The sequence below is a fragment of the Betta splendens genome, chromosome 12, assembly GCF_900634795.4.
Source record: "Betta splendens chromosome 12, fBetSpl5.4, whole genome shotgun sequence".
NCBI classification, from domain to species: domain Eukaryota; kingdom Metazoa; phylum Chordata; class Actinopteri; order Anabantiformes; family Osphronemidae; genus Betta; species Betta splendens.
In genome coordinates, this window is record NC_040892.2 from 3,469,096 (window position 1) to 3,494,961 (window position 25,866).

A 25,866-nucleotide genomic window follows, 5' to 3' on the forward strand; every position below is an offset into this window, starting at 1 on the left:
AGAGGAGGCCACTAGTTGGTGCTCTTTACTGCAATATTCCCCACCTTGTCGGTAGGTCTCGATTTTACATTGTGATCCTTTTATACACACTGAGTAAAAGCACAGTGATTAGGTTTAGTATTAGTTATTTTGGACTGCTGTTTATGTATCGTGGATTATTATCTTTATATCGACTTAGATCAGTTGGATTGGATGTGTCTGCTCTGCATTTGAGCCCAGTACTTCAGGGACTAGAGCTGCAGCTCTTGTGTTTTTAACGTTGGGTGAGCAGATAGAGAAGAGAAGAACCGTGTGTCTGTTTCTACCCAATCCATAAACCATAAATCCAGCAGTGCCCTCACACTCCTCTGGAAACACAGTGCCACACTGACCTCTTGTGCTAATTTTATGGTGTTACAGTTTTTTGCTCACGTTAAAAGGACTCAGTTGTATTTCAATGCTGTTATGAATCCTCGTCAAAATATATCGCACCGTTGCCTTGAAGGAATCACAGAAAATGTCTTCATGTCAATGCATCCAGAACTCATACATTTTTTTGTGTACATAATTAATATTTAGCATCCTAAATTATATGAAATACATAAATAAGTATATTGAGAAATTCACTAGTAGACTCAGTAGTAAGAGTGATCAGTTTATGTCATATTTGACAGTATGCTGGTGACTCACTTCCTGTTTGTATATTATTTTAATGCATGGCCTTAAACCACAGCAGTTTATTTAATATTGATTTTATTCTGATGTATTTGGCTGCACTGTTTCTTTCTGCATTTCTAAATTATTACTGTATTTATTTATTCATTTCTTTCCCCTTTTTTGTTTGATTTGCCACAGTGTTGGATGAAATGAAAAAAGCCAATCATGCGACACAGACCGGGAGACAGGGGGGTAGTTTGCATCTTTTAATTAGATTTCCAGTGAAGAGGAAAACAAGAAAGCTCTCTCAAACTCCTGAGTCAGAGTGCTCTTCACATCATGGTCACTCCTGCCCAGTAAAATCAAACAAATCATCACATCAGTGGTTTCTTTAGATGCTGCACAGCATTTCTGTGATGATGCCACTTCCTGAATTGACCTTAAATGAACCTGTGTCTGTTCCTCTGATCTGCAGTGACGCCACAGTAAAGTACTGTGTAAAACCCAGCAGCTGTTCAGGGCGGCGTCTTTGAGAGGTTGGCAGCTTGATGCTTCGTCTGCACTTAAAGTAACCCAGCGATGTGGCAGGTTGTGTTACGGCTAAATCTCCAATTTGTACTGAAAACATGTACTGCGTGACTCGGGCTGAGAGAGCACTTGTCTGTGCCAGACAAAGTGTGGGCCAGCACTGCAATGTCAGTGGGAGGGCGAAAGCAAGTAGAAACCAGGGTCCTGCCAGCGGAAAGATGCAGTCCAGTCGGGTCGGCTGACGACAACACACGGAAAGAACATCTGCACAAAATGCTCCAAATATCAACACACTGATGATGACAGATGAGCAAAGAGTTTAGCGAACATTGGTATCTGTGCGTTTGTCCACCTTAGGGCCGGGACCTCTGACATCAGGAACACAACTACTGGGCTGATCGGAGCTGAAACGAGCCACTCCGGCCCATCATCCTCTACCTGGTACCACCACCTGCCACACTGTGCACAGCCCTTTGGTTTTAGCCTTCGTTTCAACCCTCACAACTCAAACAGAAATAATTGGCCCGGCGCTTAAAAGACCTCTGGGAAGTGGATCTGTCGGGCCGTAATGAGTCTGGAACACGGGCCTTCCGTGACACGTTGTGTTAAAAAGGACGACTGAAAGGTTTTACCTTGACAAGCACATGAACGGAGCATTAAGAGAGGTCCATCTGCTTCAGTTATATGAAATCTCCACTCCAAGTTGACAAACCGGCTTTAAAAGACAGAGAAAACATTCACATACATAAACTGCTCCTTGCCATAATTGTACTTTTTCTACAAGCCTTGTTGTCCCAGCCCTAATGTTAATGTGTGTGTATGTGTGTGTGTGCGCGCTGCGATGTGCAGCAGCCTCCACTTTGACCCGTCAGGATCAGACACACGCACACACAAACACACACACAGTGCATATTTCTAGACGTTTAACTAGCTGACACCTGGCAAAGGCAGCAGATGGCTGTTAACAGCTTACACTCCTGGCAGATCGGTTTGACTCAGGGAGCTCCGGCCCTCAGACTGGATCAGCGCCCGGCGACGGGAGAGGTGGAGGAAGCTGGTTTGGCCGCCGTTAACAGCGGCCAGGAGTGTTTGGCAGATACAGTAGTGAACGCACCCGGCACCGTTGACATGGGCCAAGTCAGTGGCTTGAACCTTCTGCAAAGGAGCAGAGGGGATCAATAGGGCGACTCCCACACTACAGGGTAGGAGCACTTGGATGGCTGTTACATCCCTCTTGACATCATGAATCATACTGAACTACGCGTGTGTGAAAGGAACGTAATTGCCTGAAGATGAAGGCGATAATTGTCTTTGCTTCAATTGGAGGAGCAGATAGCGAAAAATACACACAATACATCGATATGTTATCTTCATTTTACATGAGAAATACAAACACACACACACTCACACACACAAATACAAAATTAGCTCATTGTAATTTTTTTTTTCCAAATTAAAACATGAAGCTCAACGCCTCAGACCAAAGAAACACTTCTAGAGAGAGAATACATTCATTCCAAGCCATGGTGATGAAGATTACAATATTCTGATAGACAAATGTACTGTATTAATTACTTTATGGCTAAAACCTGAGTTATTCCAAGGGATTTCCATATGAAACTGCACAACAATGCACATCAAAAATAAATGCTGCATCATTATTCTCAGAGTATTATTTGCATGACTAAAGCTATGCTAATATATTCATATCATATATACACACATTGACATGGATTATTTATGTACGCGTCTGGGATCGGAGGTTATCTGAGAGGTCCGGGTCAAACACAGAACCACATTATGGCAGGATGACGGTGACTACTCTGAGGCTCCGCCGCCTCAAATGCTGAACACGTTGGAATTCTGAATTCCACTGTTGCTTTCAGACTTGAGGCGGAGAACGTTGGCGCCTGGGATGCGCTCGCTCCAGCTGCCGCCTTTGTTTTCTGGGCTTTTTGCGAGTCTCGGACCCCCCGTCGTGGACCCCCTCTTTACGCAGCCCTCTCCACAACCAACGCTCGCCTCATATTGATCTGATGGGTCGTCTACTAGTCACTGGGCTATTTTTAACAGGGCTGTCGTGGCACTGATGGGCTCCGCTGCGTCCGCTGTCCCTCTTTGTCACAAAAGGTCCTCGTAGTCCAAGAGTTTGGAGTGCTGCCGCGTCTTCCACAGTCGGTAGAGGCGGAAGTCGAAATACATTTCAATCATCTCTTTGCCTTGATTAAAAAGAAGAGAAAAGGTTTGAGTCACATTTAGGGAGCAGCATTTTGTTATCTGTTGATAGGCTTTTTATAAAAGTGTCAAGTTCACAATAAAAGCCTTTGTAATGTCTAATTTATAATCCATTATGGGAAGAACCCATGAGGAGAACATGTCTATGGGGAAACCCTCTGACCAACGCTGAGGATAAAAAAAGAGGACGTCTGGTTTCTGGACGTCTCAGGCAGCAGTTTCACGTTGTTCCTTCGGCTTTTGAAATACTGGAGAACAGAAAGCACTGCACGTCCTCCAACTTTCAGTTTGGAAGGAAAAGATTCGAGTTTCAAAGTGCAAAGGAGCACGAGTGCTCCATCGGCTTAGGTGGGTGTTGTAGGCGTGAAAAGTCTGCATGACTGGGAAAATGCATTCAAGTGAAAGTCGGTCTGATAAAAACGCGGCTGCAGATGTGAGGCTGGACACACTCGCGCCGTCCTGTGTGAGGCTACTCACCCTGCGCCGACAGTTCCAGCGGTGACTCGAACTCCACGGAATAAGGCCTCATTAGATTCTTCAGTTTCTGGAACAGCTGTTGGGCCGAGATAAGGACGCAGGCGCCCGTTAATCCTACTGCTCTCGCACATGCTCACAGCAGGGGGCCGCTATCGCCGTGCACAACACGCTAACATACAGTCGGCACAGGACACAATGAATCCGGCTCATTACCGGGAAACTGACACAGGTGCATTTTTCATGTGCAGGTAACGAGGGAGCGAAAGAAAAAACAAGCTGTAGGATGTTGATCTTGTTCTCTTTGTATGAAGCCTTTGCAAATCCCTACACCTCTTGCTGGATGCCCTCCCGCAGTTAAAGAAATGAATTAATCGGTTACTGACCTTTAAATGCAATTATTCACAATTGTAATATAAATAATATTTTTTTCTTTTACAATCAGACACAGGAAGCCAAAGCCAGAACAAGGCTGTCTGGCTGATACTAAGATGCTAATTCAATGTTCAACATGCATTAATGTAAAATATGTAATGTTCTTAATGTGAACATTAATCAATAGCAAATAAAGTCATTAGCTAATTATCCCTGCTCCAACCGGTTCAGCCATTTTAGTTTTAATTTCAGGGTTTAAAATGCATTTTTCAAATTTCTCATTTCACTTCAGTCGTGACTCTGACAGTGAAATCACAAGGCAAGCGCACCTTTTGTGTTTCTCCGCTCTAAAAGGCGGGTGGTAAAGAAAAGGCAGCTCTGCTCGCGCCCGCTTTGAAAGAGATGAAAGAAAACGGCGAGATGCCTGATGTGGAGCAGAGAGCGCTTGGCGACTCGGGCAGGCGACAAATCAAACGCTGCCGCGTGCTGCTTGCGTTCGCTTTGGGCCGAGAAAAACCAAAGCGCGCCTGAAAACCTCCAGAGGAAAACTGGGTCAGGCTCCCTCGCGTACCTGCTCCACCTGTTGCTTCGCGCCACAGGCTTCCTTTTGATGCCCTCATCCTCGAAATCGGTTTTTTAAAATAACTTCAACACCGTTTGAGCGCAGCTTCTGATCCGCGTCTCACATGTCCCACAGAACCTCATCACACCTACTTTCATGTGACAGAACAGGTAATCTATTGCATCATCATCTTTACCTGCATTACAATAAAAATGGTGCAGAACGAGGCTATTAAGGAGAAAATTAACATTACAATATGGGCTTTTGTTGTGCTTTACAAGTGAAATCCCTTTGATATTAGCTGAGTGATTTTGTTAATCATGCATTAGTCATTATGTTTTCCTTTCAAACCAAGAGGGGCTTTAATGTACCTTTTGTGTTGGAGTCGACCCACTCTAGCATGGCTGCAGGCCCGTGTCAGTATTAATAAGCTTAAATATATACTTTACAGCAGGATTAGGGTAAGAGCAAGGCACACATCAAAGTGCATGCGTGTGTTGGTGCGTGGGCGTGATGCGTGTGGGAGACGCTTGCTATGAATCTGTACTCAGAAAGCAGCGTCTCCACATCCGCTTGACTACATGCTCTCACATATGTTTCTGTGGAATTACAAGGCAAAATTCATTAATTCTGCGTTTGACTGTACGGTACTCTGGGATCTTGGGACTAAGCCCAAACCGCTGAAACAAAGTGTCTCTTGAAACAACTGTGTGTGTTTGTGTTTGTCTGCGCGGGGCAGAGATATCACTGATGCGCAGTCTGTTGTGCAGACTGGCAGAGTGTCCATCAGCCCCACAGAGATCCACTTTATGTAACAAAGCATTCTGGCAGACGTGACTGGAACAGACAGGTCAGACAAATGCCGCTGGCTGTGTGTGTGTGTGTGTGTGTGTGTGTGTGTGTGTGTGTGTGTGTGTGTGTGTGTGTACTTGTACTTGTACTTGCATTGGAGTGAGAACCAAAAAGCGTATTGTCCTACAAAAGTGAGGACATTTTGACAAAGTGAGGACATTTTGGCCATTCCTCAATTCTTTGAAGACCTGTTTGAGGGTGAAGATGTGATTTTAGGGCTGAGGTTAGAATTTAATTTTTATTTTGGTTAGAGCAAGGGTTAGACATCAGCCTTTAGTTGTGATGGTTAGGAGCCAGGTCCTCACTTCGATAGAAGTACTGTACAAGGGCGTGTGTGTGTGTGTGTGTGTGTGTGGGGGGGGGGGTTGTCTTTCATTGCTTGCTCATGTCAGATCCAGAAAGATGCGGCATCACTCAGCATGTATGCTCCTACGCTGCTACAGCCAATAACATCACTACAAATCAAATCGCATTCAGACGAGTGGAGAGACACCGAGAAGCTGCGGAATCCATGAGGATAACGTGATCAGCAGACAAACAGACATTTAAACCATCATCACTAATATGAAGCAGAGGCATGAAATTCTAAACAGAACTTCCTACAGTATGTTTTCCTGCTGTTGGCTTTACCTTCTCTCCATTGGGGTTGCCCAGGACATAGCATCCCATTATGTGGATGATGTTGGGTTCTGGGTTGACTTTGCTCATGAAGCGACTGAGCCTCCTCCAGAACCTGAACAGAGACATCAGTTACACACATGACGTCTTCTGGCAGTCTGCATAATTACAACAGCAAAAGGAAATGATCCCGTCCCCAATGCATATGAAACAACATGCCATCGCAAAACGCCTGGCGCTTTTATTGGCTCGCTGCTGTTTAATGTCCCGCTACCATCATTTTGGAACAGAAGGCGAGACGTGTGTTTATGTTCCTGAACCGAGTAAACCTCACAAATTCAAAGATGCTTCAGTCAAAGCAGCAACAGATATTTCTCATAAATGACACATTGCGCGGGAGCCGAGCACGGCCCCGCTGGCGCGTCTGTGATTTAATCAAGCGGGTAAAGCGTTTGCAGGAGGAGTATTATTTTGAGAAGAGCAGCGCGAGTTCACGTGACAAATTGCCTTCAAAATTTATAATGAATTGAAATTAAGACTTCTCTGGCAATCGAGTAGTTTATTTTTGTGAATTTCAATTTGGTTGAGCCCTAATTTTGGTTTCTGGTTTTAATAAAAGTCAAAAGTATGCTAATGGTGAAAAAAAAATACTTTATAAGACCTGGAGGCTGTATGTCTGAGGAGCTTTGAGGGTTTTGATGAATTGCTCTTTTAACAGGGGTGGACCCATAAGTGTAATATTAACTCACTGGCTCATGTCCTCCTCCTTTTCCACTTTAGCAAATGTTGCCACTTTATTCTTCAGTAAATACAGATGACCAGGACCTCCCTAGAAAGCACATAGGGGAGCAAGTGAACAACATGGCTGCCAACTTGCCATCTCCTAATAATAATAAGATTCCAAAGAAAGTTTATGAATTATCCCCTTAAAATATCCCAAATTACCACCACAGTTCCACAATGCATGAAAAAAACATTTGTTTTGTTCTTACCTGACAAAAGATGAGCATCCTCCAAAACTTGCATCCTCTCCTGTAGGCTGTGAGCTTCTTCTCGATTTCCTCTGAGAGAGCAAAAAAAAAAAAACGTTTGGACTGACGTAAATGACAAAGGACTAAAAATACCAGGAGAGAACAACATAAAAAGAGACGTGGAGCGATGTACCGAGAGAGAGAGGGAGAGGAATGTGAGCACAAGCCAAATATCTGCAGGGTGAGTTCAAGTACAGGTGTAATTATAGGCGGTAGAGACACTAATGGAGGATGAGGCTTAAATTGAATTTTACATTGTGTTCTGGAGGCAGCAGAAAATGTCACAGCAAAATAAAACGAGTCAATGAAAACCAGTAAAATGGAAGCCTGAAATCTATAAGAGTGAATTATTCATTGGCCTCCGCTTAATGACTCTGTGTGAGCTTTACTCCACGCCGAGTTCATTATCAAGTAAACCCTTGGGACCATTCTATAGAAAAACGTCTGCAGAACACTGGTTCCTTTGGACAATGCAGAAATCAGAAAACATGGGGAGAAAAAATATAAAGTCAGATTCAAAGAGTCGGATCTGAAGGAATGAAGAAATGGACCAGATGCAAACGACATCTTTAAAAGTTTGATTGCAGCCAAGGTTTCGTGACCTTTACCTCCCACAGTGTGAGTCTGAGTTCCAGGGAAAACTGCTGTGCAGGCTCACGCCTGAAGGTGATCACTGTTCTTTCAATGAGTCTTTCAATGGAGTTAAAGGATGTCATTTTTAAAACCCACTGGTTCTCTGCTCTCCTTTTGTCCTTTTCTGGTTATGGTTTACTTTAGATATTGGTAGCGTTTAAGTATTGTATACATTAATTCACTTACCCAAAATATCATCGAATGTGGCGTGTTCATGGTCCTGATTGAAAAAAGAGATCAGAGCCAGTAAACACAGGGTAAAATGCTTCATACATAGAAATAGGTATGTATTTTACTTGAACCCCGTAAAATCAGCTCGAGCTACTGTATATGTCAACTCCAGACACAATGTCATTTGATACAGCATGTATCTGTCCAACATGTCAACATTATGTATGTCAGACTCACATAGAGAATTGGAATGATGGAGGGGTCGTCCCTGCGGATGATATTGGGGACATATTCTGCTTTGGGGACTTTGGAGGAGATCAGCTGAAAGTGACAGAGAGACAAAGACATGTAACAAAATGAGGCAGTTAGAAACCGGGGAAAGCAGATTTTGTGACTTTCAAATATCAGTCTTTCACAGGCGTTTACCATGATTTTGGGGGGTATGAAGTCATCTCCCTCACAGGCCAGCCTCTCCATCTCCCGCTCCTCCTCCCAGCCTATGTTGTCATCCACGCCGCCTTCGTCCAGGGTACCGCACGACGCCTGCAGGTCTCCACCTGGAAGAGAACGCAACACACAAATAAACCCACCAACAGGCTGGAGGGGGGGGGGTGAGACAAAGTGAAAAACGGGAGGCAGCGGCGGACGTGCCCAGGATGTGGAGCGAGGCGAGAGCGCAGGAGAGGAGAATGTATGGAGCTGTTAATGATGGCGGTGACATAAAAAATGACAGATGGAGCGGGAGAAGGCAGAGACAGCTGGCAGATGCAGAAAAAAGAATGACTGATGTGAAGGTGGCAGCAGGATTTCTGGCATAAGCTAACAAGGCGACTTATAAAAACTAAAGTCACAGAGCAGGATTTCCAAAAAGGTAATTGTAGCATCAAGCTGTGTTTCTTTGGCAGCATTATATTGAAATATTAGTACGTTATTAATCATCAGCTTATGTTATTTATGCTTACTGCAACTTTAAAATCTTCAGCATTTTGAGGTATAATTCAATACTCATAGTACAACGTCAGAACAGTTAATATTATTACTCCAAAAAAAAAAAAGAAACCAAATCACTGTTAATTTAATTCAAATAGCACTTCTTGCAGTATATTCCTTAACGACATCCTCGCTGGATCCTCTGGTGCAGACCACAGCCCACCTTCAGGTGGCCAGAGTGTGTAGACAGTGGATGACATTAGACCACTGACTGTCCCTCACATTCCACTGTCCTATATTTAACGGAGCACCTACTGTGTGGGACATAATGTATCGGTGCATCCAATGACACCGACTCAGCACAGAGCTCACTAATGCAGAAAGGGAAGAAATCCTGAGTCATCAGGAGTTGTGAAGTGCCTACACCGTGCAGGGCCCATACGCACCTCTGAGTCACATTATTAGGTTGAATGAGGCTGTATTTAAATGTTTTTGCTGCCATTTTCAGTGTGAATTTGAATGCAGCCCTTCGTGGGTCTGTACAAAGACTTCACTTGAATAATGTGTCCATCTGAGCATTAACAGTAATACAGTGACTTGTTTTGTGACTTGAACCCAAAAATTTGCCTTATGTTGGCTGATATCAACACATTTCATGTCTATGGAGTCTTGTTGTAGCTGAACTAACAGATAAAGAAAGGACAAATCATTGTTTTTTTCCTTCACGTATATTTATATTATAAAATATCAAATGTTAAACTTACAAGCCGCCTCTATCAGCCAACACTTTAAAGACTTCGTAAATATGCTCTGTAAACAATCTAATAAAACTGTATGTACCCAGGGGGAAGAAGGTGAGTAGGAGGAAAATGGAAAATGACAAGTAAGGTAGACAGTTAATGTCACTCCTCCAGAGAACAATACCTTTCTCCCAGGAAACAGGAGAATGAGGCATCAACCGCAGCATCAGGCTGCCGTCAACAGTTCAGTTATCTTTCACCACACTCTCATACACAGAAACAGTAAAGATGGAGGTGGAGAATCAACACAAAACCACAGACACTCAGACGCGGACGTACAGCGCATGCTTCACGCGTTCGGAGCCTTTCGGAAACACACACGCCTCACATTGGAATTAGCCGACACAGTCAGACTGAGACACACGCTCCACGTCGGAAGACATACTCACAGAGACAGAGCCACGGTTAAAGGGGGACGGATGGACAGGGGCAGCGTCAACAGCAGAGGCAGAATCTGAATGTGTGCTTGTGTGTGTGTCCAGCCTGTTTCTGCAGATTCTATGAACGCTGCAATGACCAAAAGTCACCTCTGCACATGTTTGGTAAATGATGTGCTAAGTGTTTGCATTGTTTGCAGACAAAATAGGGCCTACGCTCTGACAAGTGGCTTTAACTTTAAAGCAACTAAAGCATGTGATTGTATGAAGCTGTAAAAACAGTTGGAACGTGATCATGATATGAACGATTTACTAGTTTTACATTAAAACTATGAAAAGCAAGGAAGACAAAATGCACCCAGGACATATTTTATGATCTGAACACGCATCTATGGAAGGTTGCCGGATCATACTTGTATATCACTGCGCTGATTACGAAACCTTTTATAGCTGACAAATGCTGATTAGTGGCCTTCAGCCTCATTCGAGCCACCTGTGTATGGAAATTAATTAACGACAAAAGTCCTTGGTGAGCACAAAGCAAATTCAAGCTGCAATTAATCCACCAGGCAAGAAGTGAACGCATAAACGGACATGCTGGTAGTTTATGATTACACACATACGTAGAACATGTCTCCAAATATGCCCTCGGGACTCTATAGCTCTGAGGCTGTAGCAGGCACAAGATTTATTTTACATTTATGGAAAAGTTTTAGATTTCACTGGGCATCAATCAAAGTACACACATGAAAGTTAAAGCCATTGATCACAGCTTGTTTGTTGGAAGGAGCTGTGATGTGTGTGTCTAAAGATGAGTGCATGCACGTGCGTGACTCTGCATCAACTCACTGTCTCTGGGTTCATGGGGAGAGTCAGTCTTGACAGGGGTAGGGTCACTCCAGGAACGGCTGAAACTCTTCGATCTACGCTCAGCGAAAGCTAGTGCAGGTGGGAAGAGATAGTCACACACGCACACTAACAAGACTGCCCACAGACTGGCTGTTCCCACCTAAAACACAAATGTGCATAGGCAAATGCAGCTACGGTCGCACAGATGTAGTGTACATACAGATTATTGAGATTGAAGCCAAATTAAGTGACACGGATGACAGATTTCAATGACAAATGAGACGTGTAGGCCAAGTAATAAGGCCCTGCTTAAAGCATGCTCAAATCAGGCAGGAGGTTTAGGCTGCGCCATGAAAATGTTATAGTGTAGTATGTGATTCAAAAAGATGTGATGAAAAACATGCCACAGTATAGTATGTAAAAAAAAATCATATGTAGAAAAAAAGAGTCATAGTATAGTATGTGATAAAAAAAGTGCCTTAGTATAATGTGTTGTCAAAAACATGCCTTAGTATAGTATTTTATGAAAAAATTGGCATAGTATAGTATGTAATGGAAAAACAGTTTGTGGTGAAAACGGCCAGAGTACAGTATGTTGTTAAAAAGGATCATAGTAGTGATGGACAAAGTTATATAGTATTTTGTAAAACAAGTCATTGTACAATGTGTCGTCAAAAACATGGCTTAGTTTAGTATTTGATGAAAAAAGGGTCATGGTTTATTATGTGGGGTCATATTATGGTATCTCATCAAAAAGGGTCTTTGTATAATGTGGGATGAAAAAGGCGCCATAGTATAATGTCTTGTCAAAAACATGTCTTAGTGTATATTTCACAAAAACATTGCCATAGTATAGTATATAATGAAAAAATGCTGACAGTATAGTTTGTGCAAAAAGATCATAGCACACAGCATGTCGTCCAAAAAGTGCCACAGTAGAGTACATGTATGCTGTAAAAAAGGTCAAAGAATAACATGTTGTCCAAAACATGAGTCAGTACAGTATTTGATAAAAAAAGGGTCATAATACAGTATGTCGACAAAATAAGGTCATGGTGTATAACGAAAAAGAAAGGTTCATAGTAAATAGTATGTCATTAAAAAGGTCATAGTATAGTATGTGATTAAAAACATGCCTTAGTATGTATATTAGTAGTGGTATTTCATGGAAAAATGACAGTGTAGTAAGTAATGAAAAAAACGCTAATAGTATAGTATGTGATGGAAAAAAGGTCATGGTATAATGACCTTTTTATACAGTTTAAAAATGGCATAATGTGTCGTCAAAAACAAACAACAAACACAAAAACAACTTGTTATAGTGTTTGATGTAAAAATTGCTATAGTGTAGTGTGATGTCAAAGAAGGGTCATAGTATAGTTTGTTGTCGTACTCTTATATCTCTGTGTATGACTGGCCTTTCTCACTCTCTGCTGCAGTGATTTATGCATTGCTTAGTTTCACTCTGAAGCCTTCAAACTTTACCCCCATCACTGAAACCCTCATCACTGCTCCACCTGTTGGATCGGTGCATTGCCACAGACTTCTAGTGAGACCCTGCTCGAAGCCGCCTGAAACCATGAGGCCGCTCCATCTGTACAACGCCGTCCCACCTGTGCACAAACAGCTTCCTCACAAACACACAGCGGTCCTGTATGTTTGCATCACGTTCCTCTGGTCTTTGGACAAAAGGGGGCTCCGCGGCTTTAAGACTCATTTAAGCTTCTGCCTTTGATTTGTTGTGACTGCTGACACTCCCCTTTTCTCCATTAATAGGCCTGATTTACATCAGATTCTCTTTTATCTCATTGTATATAAGGATCTAACCAGCATGTGAATCAGTTGACTCCAAACACTTGAAGCGATGCAACAGGAAACCACAGCTTACACACATGCACAGCTCCCATCACTGGTGGATCCACACACACACCTCAAGGTAACGGCAGAATCAGAGCCCAGCGAAGCGTCGGCGCCCGGTGTCACACACACATGCGAAAACAAGTAAACACAGATGATGGCGGGTGTGCACGCACACGCACGCGCACACACACACACACACACGCGCGCTGACTCACTCTGCGCTTTAATCCTTCTGCTGCCCACCATGCGAAGATGCTTGCGGAAGTTCCTGTGGGTAGCGAAATCAAAGCGGAGGAGGAATCGGGGAGGACAGGGGAAGAGCCGGGACGTAGAGACAAGAAAGAGGAAACGGAGGAAACAGGGAGGAGAAGGCGGGAGACAACAAAGCAGGGAGAGGCGGTTAGTGTCAAGCCATTATCCAGCTACACTATCTATTACTGTCTGTTCTAACAGGAGTTTGTGGCTGTAGGTAATTATAGGTAAACACACACATTTCCTTGTCAGCGTGCATGGAAAGCACCGCGGCGGCGTGGGCGTCGTAAACCGCACAGCGACTCCAGATACTGGAGATGCGGGAGGTTCGCTCGGCGGCGGAAGGGAAACCCCGCTTTTATATTTGGCTGCTTCTGAAGGACCCGCTGCGAGCAAACACCCACACCAGCGGTAAAATTAGAGCTTCTGAGGGAGTTGACTTCTCCAACCTGCTGCACCGGTGCAGTTTGCTTTACTTTTCTGAGCCGAGGGGGTGATTATTAGTTAAGGACGAGAGTGGTAAGAATCTAAACACTAATATGGAGCAAATATAAGACCTACGACGAATCATCATAAACACACTGAGAACTTTTCACTTGTATGTTTCTAGTGATCTTGTTTTATAATGTGATGGTCGATGCGTTCAAGTGACTACTTATTTTTTTTAAGTTTACTTTCAAGTGTCCCTGAAAGTTTGGCTGTTGTTTCTCCACCAAATGTTCAAATCACTTATTTAGATGAAGCAACACACAAAGTTACTGATGCCGACGCTTCAGATGGATGACACTCAGATGTCAAAGGAACTGAGATGTACTACGTGGTGTTGCATTTGCCATCTGGCCCTGTGTGACAGCAGTTTGTGGGCTTGTTATTGATGCCGTTATACATGATTGCAAAACCCAGCTCCATGTTTCCAAGCGTCGCATATTTTCCTCATGACCCAAGTCATTGGGAAATGAACACGAAGCCCGGTCCGAGTCAGTATGATTTAATATATGACTTTGAGGCCTGCACCCTTTTTGATCTTACAGCTTTGTCTAAAAATAACAACATTGGCAGCACAAATCCGCTCTGGAAACTGGGCCGCTGTAGCGGGGGCCTCCAGTGAAGCCCACCCCCTTCAGCCCCTCTGAAAGCTGACGGCCTCACGCCTCCCAGGGCCGCGTTCACACTGGGGCTCAGTCAGATTAGCCGCGGCTGTAAACAAGCGGCGTCTGTGGACAGAAAGGAGCGCGGGGACGCGCCGTACCTCTGGACGACTGCGGCCGAATCCTGCTCCCTCTCTCTCCTTTTTCTCTGCACAAATCCCCGGAAAGCCCTGCCAGGACGCGGCACAGCATTAAAAGGATGAGAGCGGGGGAATGCAGGGGCTTTTAGCGGCAGGGTTTATTCGGGCCATGAAGGGGAGGGTGCCGTAGGTAAGCAGCAGCTAGCGTCACCTCCAGGACCCCAGTCAAAGCACATCACCAGCTCAAATCAGCGGTGCCAGTCTGCACAGTATCCAGCTTCTAACCCACACGCTGATTATTCCTCAAGAGATGGCTCATTTTTGGGGAATTTAATAATTCTTCATACTTTCTCAGAATGAGTCATGGATGCTTGTTTCATCAGTTCCTGGAAAAAAAGTCTGATTTCTCCACCACTGAACATTTGATACTTTCAATTAAGAGTATAATGTGAAATAATGGGTGTTTTGTATATGTTAAAGTTTGAATCTGCTCGTCTGACATCTGCAGCAAAGTTCTTTTTTTGTGACACTTATTAGAATGTTCTTGGCAGCAGAAGTGACACCACTGGGTCATGTGCCAAAGAGCCCTTGGGCAAGACACCAAACCCCAACTGGCTCAGCCACCGAATGAGCGTCAAAGCGCTTCGGGTGCAAGTGCGGATCATTCACCATTTACTGCGCTAAAATGGAAGCAAGGTGTGAAACGCGTCACTTTCAACATTCGGTTGTAAGTTCAGACTTTCAGGACAAGAACGGTGCAATCGAATCGCTGCTGTGAAGCTGATGAACACCATAACAGAGAGGGAGCTAGAGAACTTCTACAGTTACACTAAATGTAAGTAACTAATGTGTTTGTGTATTTGAAGACACTGAATATGATAATAAATGTACCTCTGGGTGTGTAGAATAAATATAGCAAAATTCCACCAAAAATGTTCCCTTAAATTGTTTTTATTCTATATTGTTGTAAAATAAACTCTTGAAAAGACCAAAACCAATGCACTGGTGTCTTTCTCTAAGCAGTAAATAGATGTAAATAGATGCCCTTAAATGCAAAATTAAGATAAAACTACAAAGTAAAATTTCAAGTGAACTAAAAAACACAACCATATATGTTATGCATTGTCAGCAATTACACATTTAGTGTTAATCTAGTTCAGTTTTGGTTCAATTATATTTAACATTTAATTTTGTTTGACAGGTTAGCATTGGTTTTAGTCTTATCATAAATAAAATCCAAATTTTTTGAGCTAGCAGCCAGATGTTAGTTTGGTCAACAGAACAAATAACTAGGCAGGTTAGACTAAGTCAGGTTCAGGTTTAGTTGGAGTTAGTTAGGCTTAGTTGAGGTAAGTTAGGTTTAGTGGGAAGGTGCAGTTGGAGGAGGAGGAGAGCAGTGTGAAATTTGAGGGTTTAGTCTTCCATCAAAAATCTAATGTTCTGAGGTTAGTATAATGATGATGCAGATAACTGTGAATCCACCCACATGCATACATTAAAACACACACCCAGCGCTCGCATTACAGTCAGTTTGTGAACCCAAGGATGGAGGATTAATGCTAACATCCACGTTAAGTAACAGCAGTTAAGGGTTAAGCAGGCAGAGAAGAATACTCACGATATCCTGTTGGAGAGTCCCAGGATTAATTAGCATGCAGGGGGAGAAGAGAGAGGGAGAGAGAGAGAACAGTTTAGGCCCCTGTGAGCAGAGCCAAAAGCAGTGGGGAAGAACTGGGAGAGCAATAATGAGGCAAAGACAAAAGGAGTGAGTCACTGTTGAGAAGTCGACTTGCAACGCCTCACAATCGAACTGCTCTGTGCTTATTTAACCACCGCTTACTGTAGATAGCGTCTGACTTTGTGGTCTGAACTTCAACACGCCTCTAATATCTGATCTCAAACTGTGACATTCACACTCATACTCATTGAAAGAAGGGAGTGAATCTGGGCACTTAAAGTAAATTCAAATAAAATCAGGAGTAAGAGATGTGAATTAGCTCATTTTAAAAGGAGCCTATCATCAGTTACAAATAAATAATCAAATTAGGTTTAGAATAAAATTACAAAGTGTTCATGTTTTCTAATGTCCAAAAGTCAAACTGTCTTTGAATGCATCAATAATACATTAATCATCATGTAGCTACAGTACAACCATAGTGGAAAATGAAGCTTTGTTCTCCTTGAGCGTGCTGCAAGCCGACTTTATAGCTTCAGAGCCGAAGTGGCAGCGTGGGAGATGGAAATCAATCCAGAACCTTATAGCATGCTTTAGAAAAAGGTTGGCGTGAAGTACTCAATCAGTGCTTAATGGCCCAAAACACTGGTACCGGCTGTTAATTCTGGGTTGCAGCACCACCTTTTGACGTTCCATACACTGAGTGTGTCCGTTAGCTGTGTGTGTGCTGTGGGTGTGCGCGAGGGCGGGACACTCACGCCTGCATGGTCGTCGTGGCCGTTTGGAAGCTGAACATGTTTTCCTTGGGGAACCAGTTAGTGTCCTCTGCAATCAGACAGAGAAGAGAGCAGACGATGACTCCGAGGCCTCGAGGAAAGAGCCCTCAGAGAAAAACAGATTAAATATGTGGAAGCACAAAACCAGCGACGGCACCAGCACTTCACAGTCCACCACTCCACAAATGGAGAGAGGGAGACACACAGGAAGCGACAGCACAGGAGCGAGATGGGCAGACGAAGAGACCACGTCACATCCAACATCCATCCCCACCAGAACCGAGAAGAAATAGATCTGAGACGCTGCGATAGAAGCAGCAAAGCTGGTTCACGCTCACAGGGTGGAACCGTTACACCTAAAAGCTCGAGCTGAGGAACTGGATCCCATCGAGCATCACCATATTGCAGCTAGATGCTATTTCATCTCTGGTCCACAACCCAACCCTCCACACTTGGAATGTGGGCGCCTCTGCCTTCCTGTGCTCTCCGCCCTCTCACCTCTCTCCAGCCCAGTCACCCGGTCCACACTCCACATCCTCTCTAGCCGCCGGTGCTGCTTGCCTGCCTCTCGGGACGTGCTCTCCAGGTCCAGGGAGCCCTGGCTCCGCGAGGGGGCGCCGCCGCCGCCGCTGCACGGGTCGCACGCCAGCCCGCCGCACTCGGACTCGCCCCTCCCCCCCTCGCCCCAGCTGCGGATGTTGTGAGCGCTGACGGAGCTCTGCAGCGGAGGTTGAGACGGGTGATGGTGGTGGTGGGAGTGGGCTGGAACATGATGGGGCTGGGAGCCAGCGACACTTACAGGAGGGCGGCTGAGGGGGGAGGCGGAGGAGAAGGGTGGTGGTGGGTGGTGGGGGGTGGTGGTTGTGCTGGTGGTGGAGCCGAAGAGCTGGGGCGCCCCGCGATGCTGGGGGGGTGGTGCTGGGTGGGGGACGAGGTGGCGGAGGAGGGGGAGGTGGAGGGTTGGACCAGCCCACCTCTGGATCCCGGCCCGCCGCTCCCCGACTTCTCCTTCAGGACGTCCAGCTCCAGGCTCTCCTTGCTGCCCCGGCCGCTGCTCATCAGCATGCCGTGCTGGGAGGTGATGGTGTACACGCGGGCGGGCTGCAGCGTGCACTCAACACACTTCTGCCGGTCCTCCTCCACCGAGAAGCTGCGCTCGAGGGACAGCCGCGCTGGCTTGGCGGCGGCGGCGGCGAGGATGGGGGGGGGGCGTGGCTGGAGCGCGCCCAGGGGCTGTTTCACCGAGCCGGGCTGCGGCTTGGCCTCAGGGCCCTTGCTGTCGCTGCAGGGGCGGAGGTTGTTGTTGTCGCTCGGGCCGACCGGGTCGGTCGGCGATTCCGGGTCGGGGCCCACGGAGGTCTCACAGAGAAGATGAGCTGGGGGAGGACAGAGGCGAGAGTTGAGGCACGCGACGGGCGCTAACGAGCGGGTCGAGTCGAGCATGGGAGAGAGAGTGGATCATCATCACGTCCAGCACAGAGCCAAGAGAAGGGAGGATGAGCATGAGGGTGACGGACAGATGGGAGGGTGGCAGAGGCGCTGACCTGATCCGTTTCGGTTTTCAGGGTGTGTGTGGGACAGGTACTCTCCAAAAGCTCGCGCTGCTCTGTGGGGACACACACACACACACACATGACACATATAAAGACATTAATTCATGGGCAGCAGGAGCGGGGGGGGGATTGTAAATTATGAACCTAATTGCCTCCTTTGTAGGTTTGTGCCACCCACAGATTAAGATGCAGCTGTTTTATCTCCACACTTCAGGCAGCAGCAGGCTGAAAGCGGGAGGCGGTGAGAGACGGCAGCCGCAGACACAGTGTTTTGGGCTCAGTACAACCTCTGGTCTGGATGCGTCGGTGGATGTAATTGCAGCGAGCGGATCATAAGTGTGTTTGTTTCAGGACGCCTGCGTTTATTGCATCTCGCGTCAAGAGGAACGTTTAACCCCGACGGCACCTGAAGAAGAGGAACGACTGGCTCCATATCTGCCGGTTTCTCCACAGAGTAGAAGCGCCATCACAATGGGCTTCCTCTGAATAAAACGGGCCCAGGTTCTGATGCTGAGCAACGCTGACCGCTGATGGAGACGCGCTTTCAGTGTCATCCTGGTCACGAGCAGGAAATGCAGCGCAGCAATAACTATTAGAAATAATGATTGGTGAAATGAATCCGGGGCCGAGAGGACGTGAGAGGAACATTTCAGTACGTTTGCTACTAATAAAAACTCATTTTCAAGGCAAGGATCACGAGGAGACTGTCCTTTCCCAGTGCACTCAAGGACCTTGGGCCTCATTGTCCAACATTGTCACAGCATTTACCACATAATACCGACCCTGATGCGGCCGGATTCCTAAAAACCTCTGTTTGATCAGAGAGATCATTACTCGCTCACTGACTTAACACAGTCCACACAAGGAGCCGCTCGTGAAGTCAGACTAATGCTCCTGCGATGAGTCAACGTCCTTCTTTTGTTTCTCAGACCTGACGTATTAGGCGCTATGCATAATTCATTCTGTTTATATTGAAGCCACCCTGAAATATAACTTCTCACCGGCTGCTCCGCTATCGAGGTCTAATTAACTGCTCGCGTCCTCCGCCGCATTCGGGGGAAGGATTATGATTCCGTTTTCCTGCTGCGGCTGATGTCAGAGGTGCTGCAGGCGTGGACGTACGCGTGTGCAGGAGAAGATCCCGTCTGTGGGCGTACGTCGCTCCGTGGGTTATTAAAGCCCGTCCGAAGAGCGGGAGTTCAGTGAAACCCGGCCTCCTTCAAAATACGAATCGAAGAACTAAGACTCCAACAACTGTGTGTAAACAGCCTCATAAACCCTCAAATGATCTGTATTAAAGTCCACTTGGGTTTTCATACTATGACTGGTGTGAACTTTCTGCACTAATCATCATTTTTGCAGGTCTGTTGAAGCATGAACTCAGCAGGGGTCCTCAAATTAACCAGGGCCACAATCCACCCTCCAAAATGAATGGTCGTTCAAATGATTTCCGCATGATGAGTAAGTTTTGCTGCATTGGTATTTATTTTCATCTGGTGATGACTAATACCTGGGGGACCGTGCGTGTGTGGTGGTGGAGCAGCAGAGGAGGGGCCTGAAGAGCCAAGCGCAGCAGGGAGTGGGCCGCTTTCTTAAGCTCGGCTTAAGTTTCATATTAGGTTTCAAGTAATACAACGTTAATGTTGTGATACTCGCGGGGAAAGTGATCCGGGGAACTTTCAGAGCCCCCGAACATCTGGCAGCGCCGAACAGGTGGCCATTTGGCCGAAGGGGTGGCTTCAGTAAAGGATGTAGTCAAACGCTAAAATCCATAGCTTCATTTTTCACTCCGTCAGAAGTGAAAAATGAAGGAATCCTTCGAAATGAGCCAATGAGTTTTTAGAGGTTCGAGAGGCTCCGCATCTGCAACGCCATCCAGCTTCTTCCACTACACATCTAAAAATAGCCCATGCTGCAATTTTGGAACACTGCACCTATGTGAAAACCTCGACTTCTACCGTTGTGGCGTGTGTGTCTGCATAATGTGGGAACAGATGACGCGCTGATGTCATATAACGTTCCCTGTTACAGACGCTCTAATCAGCAGGTGCCCCTCGGACGTTTTCATTTTGCCCCGCTGCTTTATTATTCAACAGGCCGGGCACTCTGATTAGAATCAGCAAACAATGGTGCAAGATACTTTCATCATCCATTATACATGAGAGGAAACTGAGCTGGAAGCGGATATAGCATAATGCCTCTCAATCCATCTCAAACAAAGCCCCTCTCGCTGCCGCGCTCTCTCACATTACTGCTTTGCCCCCGGCGTCACGTATGACGCGAGCACGCGGCCCGTCGGGGACACGGACGCATCGGGAAGGACGTGAGAAGCGCGAAACCCGGGTGAAAAAGAAAAGGAGAGCTTGGCGAGCAGATTTCAGATTCGTCCCGCATGCTCTGAGACATGTGACAGAGGTTTGGGGAGAGGGAGGCACGGGTTGGGGAGGGGAGCAGATTAAAGCAGGGACGAGGAGGAAAAATGGGGACATGTGAAAGCGGAGGTGGAGTAAACTTGAGGAAATGAGCAGACAGAGAGAGAGAGAGAGGGCGAGAGAGAGAGGGCGAGAGAGAGAGAGAGAGAGAGAGAGAGAGAGAGAGGGCGAGAGAGAGTACAGTCAGGACAATGAGTGAGAGACTGAACTGACGACAGGCTGCTCATCAGGGTAACTGCAAAGAACTCAAGGGCCTTAAACCTCTTCAAGGACTTGAAGATAAACATACAGTGACATGTGGGTTTCTGTGCTGATTGATTAAAAATGTATATTTACTACAGAGCGGCCGTGTAAACACAATCCAAACAAGAGGGACAGTGACGGCAGACAATCGGGTTCTGCATCCTGGACTCGGACCAGATGAGATCATATGACAGCGAAGGACGCTGGTTGAATCGCAGTCCTAAACCGAGTCTGATGGGTGGACGGACGGACAGAGAGACAGACACAGAGACAGACACAGACACACACACACACACACACACACACACACACACACACACACAGACACACACACACACAGACACATACAGACAGACAGACACACAGACAGACAGACACACAGACACAGACACAGACACACACACACACACACACACAAAGACACAGACACACACACACACAGACACATACAGACAGACAGACACACAGACAGACAGACACACAGACACAGACACACACACACACAGACACATACAGACAGACAGACAGACACACACACACACACACACACACACAGACACAGACACACACACACACAGACACATACAGACAGACAGACACACAGACAGACAGACACACAGACACAGACACACACACACACAGACACATACAGACAGACAGACAGACACACACACACACACACACAGACACAGACACAGACACACACACACACACAGACACACACACTCAGGACTGACTACCCACCGGGCCGGTTCTGGGCCCGTCACACCGCCTGGTGCTGGAGTCTGGGTTTGTAACGTTGTGTACTTAGCATTTCACGAGCCGAGTGAGTCAGTGAGTCACACACAACGAGCGCCGGCCGCTTCTCGACCACGTTGCGACGGCGCCGCATAAAGGGATCCTCAGCAACAGGAAGACGCATCTGAGCATCTCAGCCGCTTTAATGGACCAAGACACTTAACAGATGGAACAGAACTGTAAACACGACCTTTCCTGGCTCGCTGCTTTATGCTCACTAATGGTGCAGGTGGTGAAACCGTTCTTATTTTCCACTCTCCACTTTTGTGACTTTCTACTTTTCGTTTTCCGTTCTTCGCAGAAAAAAAATACGAATTTAGAGCTGCCTCTCGATGAATCAGACTTTTTCTGGCTTTTCAACTTTGCTCAAATATTTGTGATTGCACTTTTATGGGAACTTCATTTATAATTTGGGAAAAACAGGCCGTTAATGTTTTGGCATGGATTCCGCTGGTCAGCGGCCAAACCACCAGAGTCCTCACTCGCAACGTGATCGAACGTGACCCTCGGACGCACTAATTGAATTGGGTTTCCCATGAACACGCACATACATCAGCGCAGCCGAGGACCTGTAGACAGGCGTGTTGCACGCGCCGGGAGCCCCGGGGGAACGGGGGGATGTTAATTGCAGCCTTGAAAGTGTGGTGCATTATGGGACGCGGGGGGAAGAAAGCAACTGATCAGAGAGCTGATTAAAATGTCAGCGACGCACAAACACGTCTGTCCAGTTCAAAGCAAAGGCTCTGCTCCAGGACACAGCTCACAGCTTCGCCCCTGATAAAACAATAAGCAGAGAACATCCCAGGAAATAGTCTGTGTCCGTCTCTGACCGTTACATAACAGCCCTCAGCCCGGCTCTAACAAAGACAGCAGCACCTGTCGATTGTCCCAAACAAACCAAGGCACAGTATTTCATCTGCATGCGTGCACCCTTTGATCTGCGGCGCCATCTCCCCCCCTCCTCCCCCTCCTCCCCCACCGCACGGCGAACACCGCTGTCCGACGCTCTTCAGCCGTAACGCCCTCCTCTCCGGCTGATGGAAAGATCAAAGCGTTTGCTTTTTCACGCCACGTCGCAGAATTGTGCTGCATAAATTGGAAGTAATCTCTCTCTCTCTCTCTCTCTCTCTCTCTCTCTCGCTCGCTCGCGCTCTCTCTTTTCCCCTCTCTGGCTTCTTCTCGTGAGGGGACAGTGTGACCTGTTTCGTAACCAGCAATCCATAAACATGCACAAGGCGAGCGGCTGACGCCAGGAGCCAGACTTTCCCGTCTTTGCATGTTTTCCCGAATTTAAGAGCTTTGTGTTGTCCCACGCCAGCGTTCAGGCCTTTGACACTGATCATTTATCTGGTGAGGACAGACTCCGACCTCCAGACACTTTTCAGAGGGAACTCAGCAAAATCATTGCTGTTGCAAAACAATATCCAACTGGAACAACTCTTATGGCCTGATATTTAGCGATGTTATTTAACAAACCCATCTTCATTTCTTTATGCTGCTATTTTCAGATTAGGACGAGGTCAGAATGAAGATTACATCAGGATCAACAAGAGGTTTCACAACAGGAGGTTAAGTGCTGCACATAAAGCTGAAGCGGTGATAAAAGATGATGACTCAAACTTAGGTTTGTGGTTATATTTAGCGAAGCAAAGGGCTGGAGTAAGAGACTGATGCTTTACGTCCAGAAGAACCATCACCTCAGTGCAAACACACCTGCTAGAAGAACCCTTGTAGCAATAAACCTAAACAATGTCGTTTCTATAAAAGGACTTCCTCTAAATACAGCTGGATGAAAATAATCAACTGTGACCTCGCATCATCAACAAATAACTCCAGCTGTTTCCAGTTGCAAAACAGATGAACATAGATCTACTGTAAGTTGCTAAATGCTTGTCAAGAAAATGAAGGTCCAACAAGAAGAGAACAGATGAAATGGAGAGTCTAATGTATGTGTCAATGCACACACACACACACACACACACACACACACACACACACACACACACACACACACACACACACACACACGTGTTTGAAGTGATGTGGAACCTCTGTTGGCTTCATGGGGTCGTGGGCAGGTGAAACGCTGATAAATATTGAATGTGGACAGTATTCACTATAACACAATATTCATTCTGTTATCAATTCCCACAAATTACTCTCTGACCTGTGTGTGTGTGTGTGTGTGTGTGTGTGTGTGTGTGTGTGTGTGTGTGTGTGTGTGTGTGTGTGTGTGTGTATTCGTGAGAACACTGGGTGAAGCCGAGGCTTGCGAGATGAACACACAAGTAGACAGGGAATGAATACCTGAGTGCACGTGCCACATATAGACACGCGGGTAACTGGGTTTTCTGTTGTACACGCACGCACACCGAGGGAACGTCCCACTGTGAAGGCAGCCCACATCTATGGATCCAGAGTGTGCTCAAGTCAAGGTCATAGCGTGAATTAAACCCACGAGCCTGCAGTGGGGCGACGGAGCCCACCCGCGTCTCATTTGTATTCCGAGCTCACTCGGGATTGTGCACTTCATGCGTGGACACACGATGCCACAGTCGCACGTGCTTCGGCTGTGGCTCGCGGACGTGCCGCCGCCGTAGCGGCCGGATGCGGATCCGTCCGGACCGTCTCCAGCCCTGACGCTGGACTGGAGCCAGGCTGCCTCTCCGGAGCTGCCCTCACCGACGGCTCCAATGACGGACCGCGATGGGCGATCACTGCAAATGCCCCAATCGATCGCGGTGATTGATTCTTCGACGGCTGGATCATTTACCCGCCCGCTTCCGGACACCAAGCACTTATCGGTTAATTACAATAAAACCGAAAACGACGCGCTGCTTCCTCTTACAGGTGATTTTTGGTCGATCCCAAAGTGAGGAAACGCGTCAGGGCTACTTGAGTCCGCTTTGCCTCTGCATGACTTTCATTACACAATGAGGCTGCGCTGGAACGGCTCCGTCCGTGGGCTCTGCTCCAGTGAGCCATCTACTCCTAATAAGACACAACGCGCGGGGATTAGAGGGCAGCAGCCCTGCGGGAGAGCGCCATTTGCGCATCACAGCGGCAGGTTACGGGGGATAGCGCACGTCCGCGGGCTCAGACGCCGTCGGTCTAGACGGGACAGCCGACAGGCGCATCGAGGCTCTGCGCAGAACAGCGCCAGGCTCGCGGTAGCGCAGTGGCAATTCACCCAAACACAGCAGCCCCTCGCTGCAACTCCGCCGGGCTCGTGCACCCCCCACGCACCCCCACGGGACCCGCCGAGCACCCGAACGCGGAGCTCCGGGCGCCACTCACCTAACTTTTGCTGCCACGGAAGATATCGCATCGTTTCTCAGATTCTTCCTTTTGGACACGGCACTTCCCATGCTGACATGGAAACGACGCGGGCAGCAAAGGAGTTCATTCCAAAGGCGCGGGGGGGATGAGGAGCGTGACAACGGAAAGAGTATTCACAAAAAGAAAATAATAACAAACAAAATGGTGACAAAGTTGAAGGGAAATCCGGGAGCCGATAGGTCACGCGCGCGTCTGCAGAGGCACAGATGCCAAAAACACCGGAGACGTCGGCCTCTCTCCTCTGTTTCTCCTCGGATATGAGCATGAATGTATGTGGGGAAGCTGCACAGCTGCCAGCGTGGCTGGAAATACACAGACCTCTCTCTCTCTCTCTCTCTCTCTCTCTCTCATTGATCAGAAAATGCGGTGGGAGGATGTAGGGGTGGCGATATCAACATCACCATCAGCATCACGGGGGGAGGGGGGGGGGGCGTGGCCGCGCCGCATGAGGGACGCTGGTGCCGTCCATGTAGGAACCTCTGTCTTTCGCCGCATCCATTTTCGGACTATCATCCGTGGATGATTATTTATTCCTCTGTGTTATGTAATCGGTCATTTTGGTAAAAGCCCCCCCCCCCCTCCTCCTGCTCCTCTGTCTCGCATAGAATTGAAATGAAGAGGCTCTCATCCACGGGCAAG

General features: G+C 46.8%; 1 protein-coding gene across 1 annotated transcript; it reads right to left on the minus strand.

Annotated features, from left to right (window-relative positions):
* Nucleotides 1-887: 887 nt before the first annotated feature.
* nsmfa (NMDA receptor synaptonuclear signaling and neuronal migration factor a) lies at nt 888-25,564 on the minus strand. Its single transcript, XM_055513194.1, is given in 15 exon segments — nt 888-3,383; nt 3,877-3,952; nt 6,293-6,395; nt 7,030-7,109; nt 7,273-7,343; nt 8,131-8,164; nt 8,353-8,436; nt 8,542-8,672; nt 11,072-11,161; nt 13,147-13,199; nt 16,845-16,911; nt 17,361-17,741; nt 17,744-18,238; nt 18,407-18,468; nt 25,186-25,564. Coding segments are annotated over 15 exon segments (1,896 nt in total). The 5' UTR covers nt 25,257-25,564; the 3' UTR covers nt 888-3,285.
* Nucleotides 25,565-25,866: the final 302 nt, after the last annotated feature.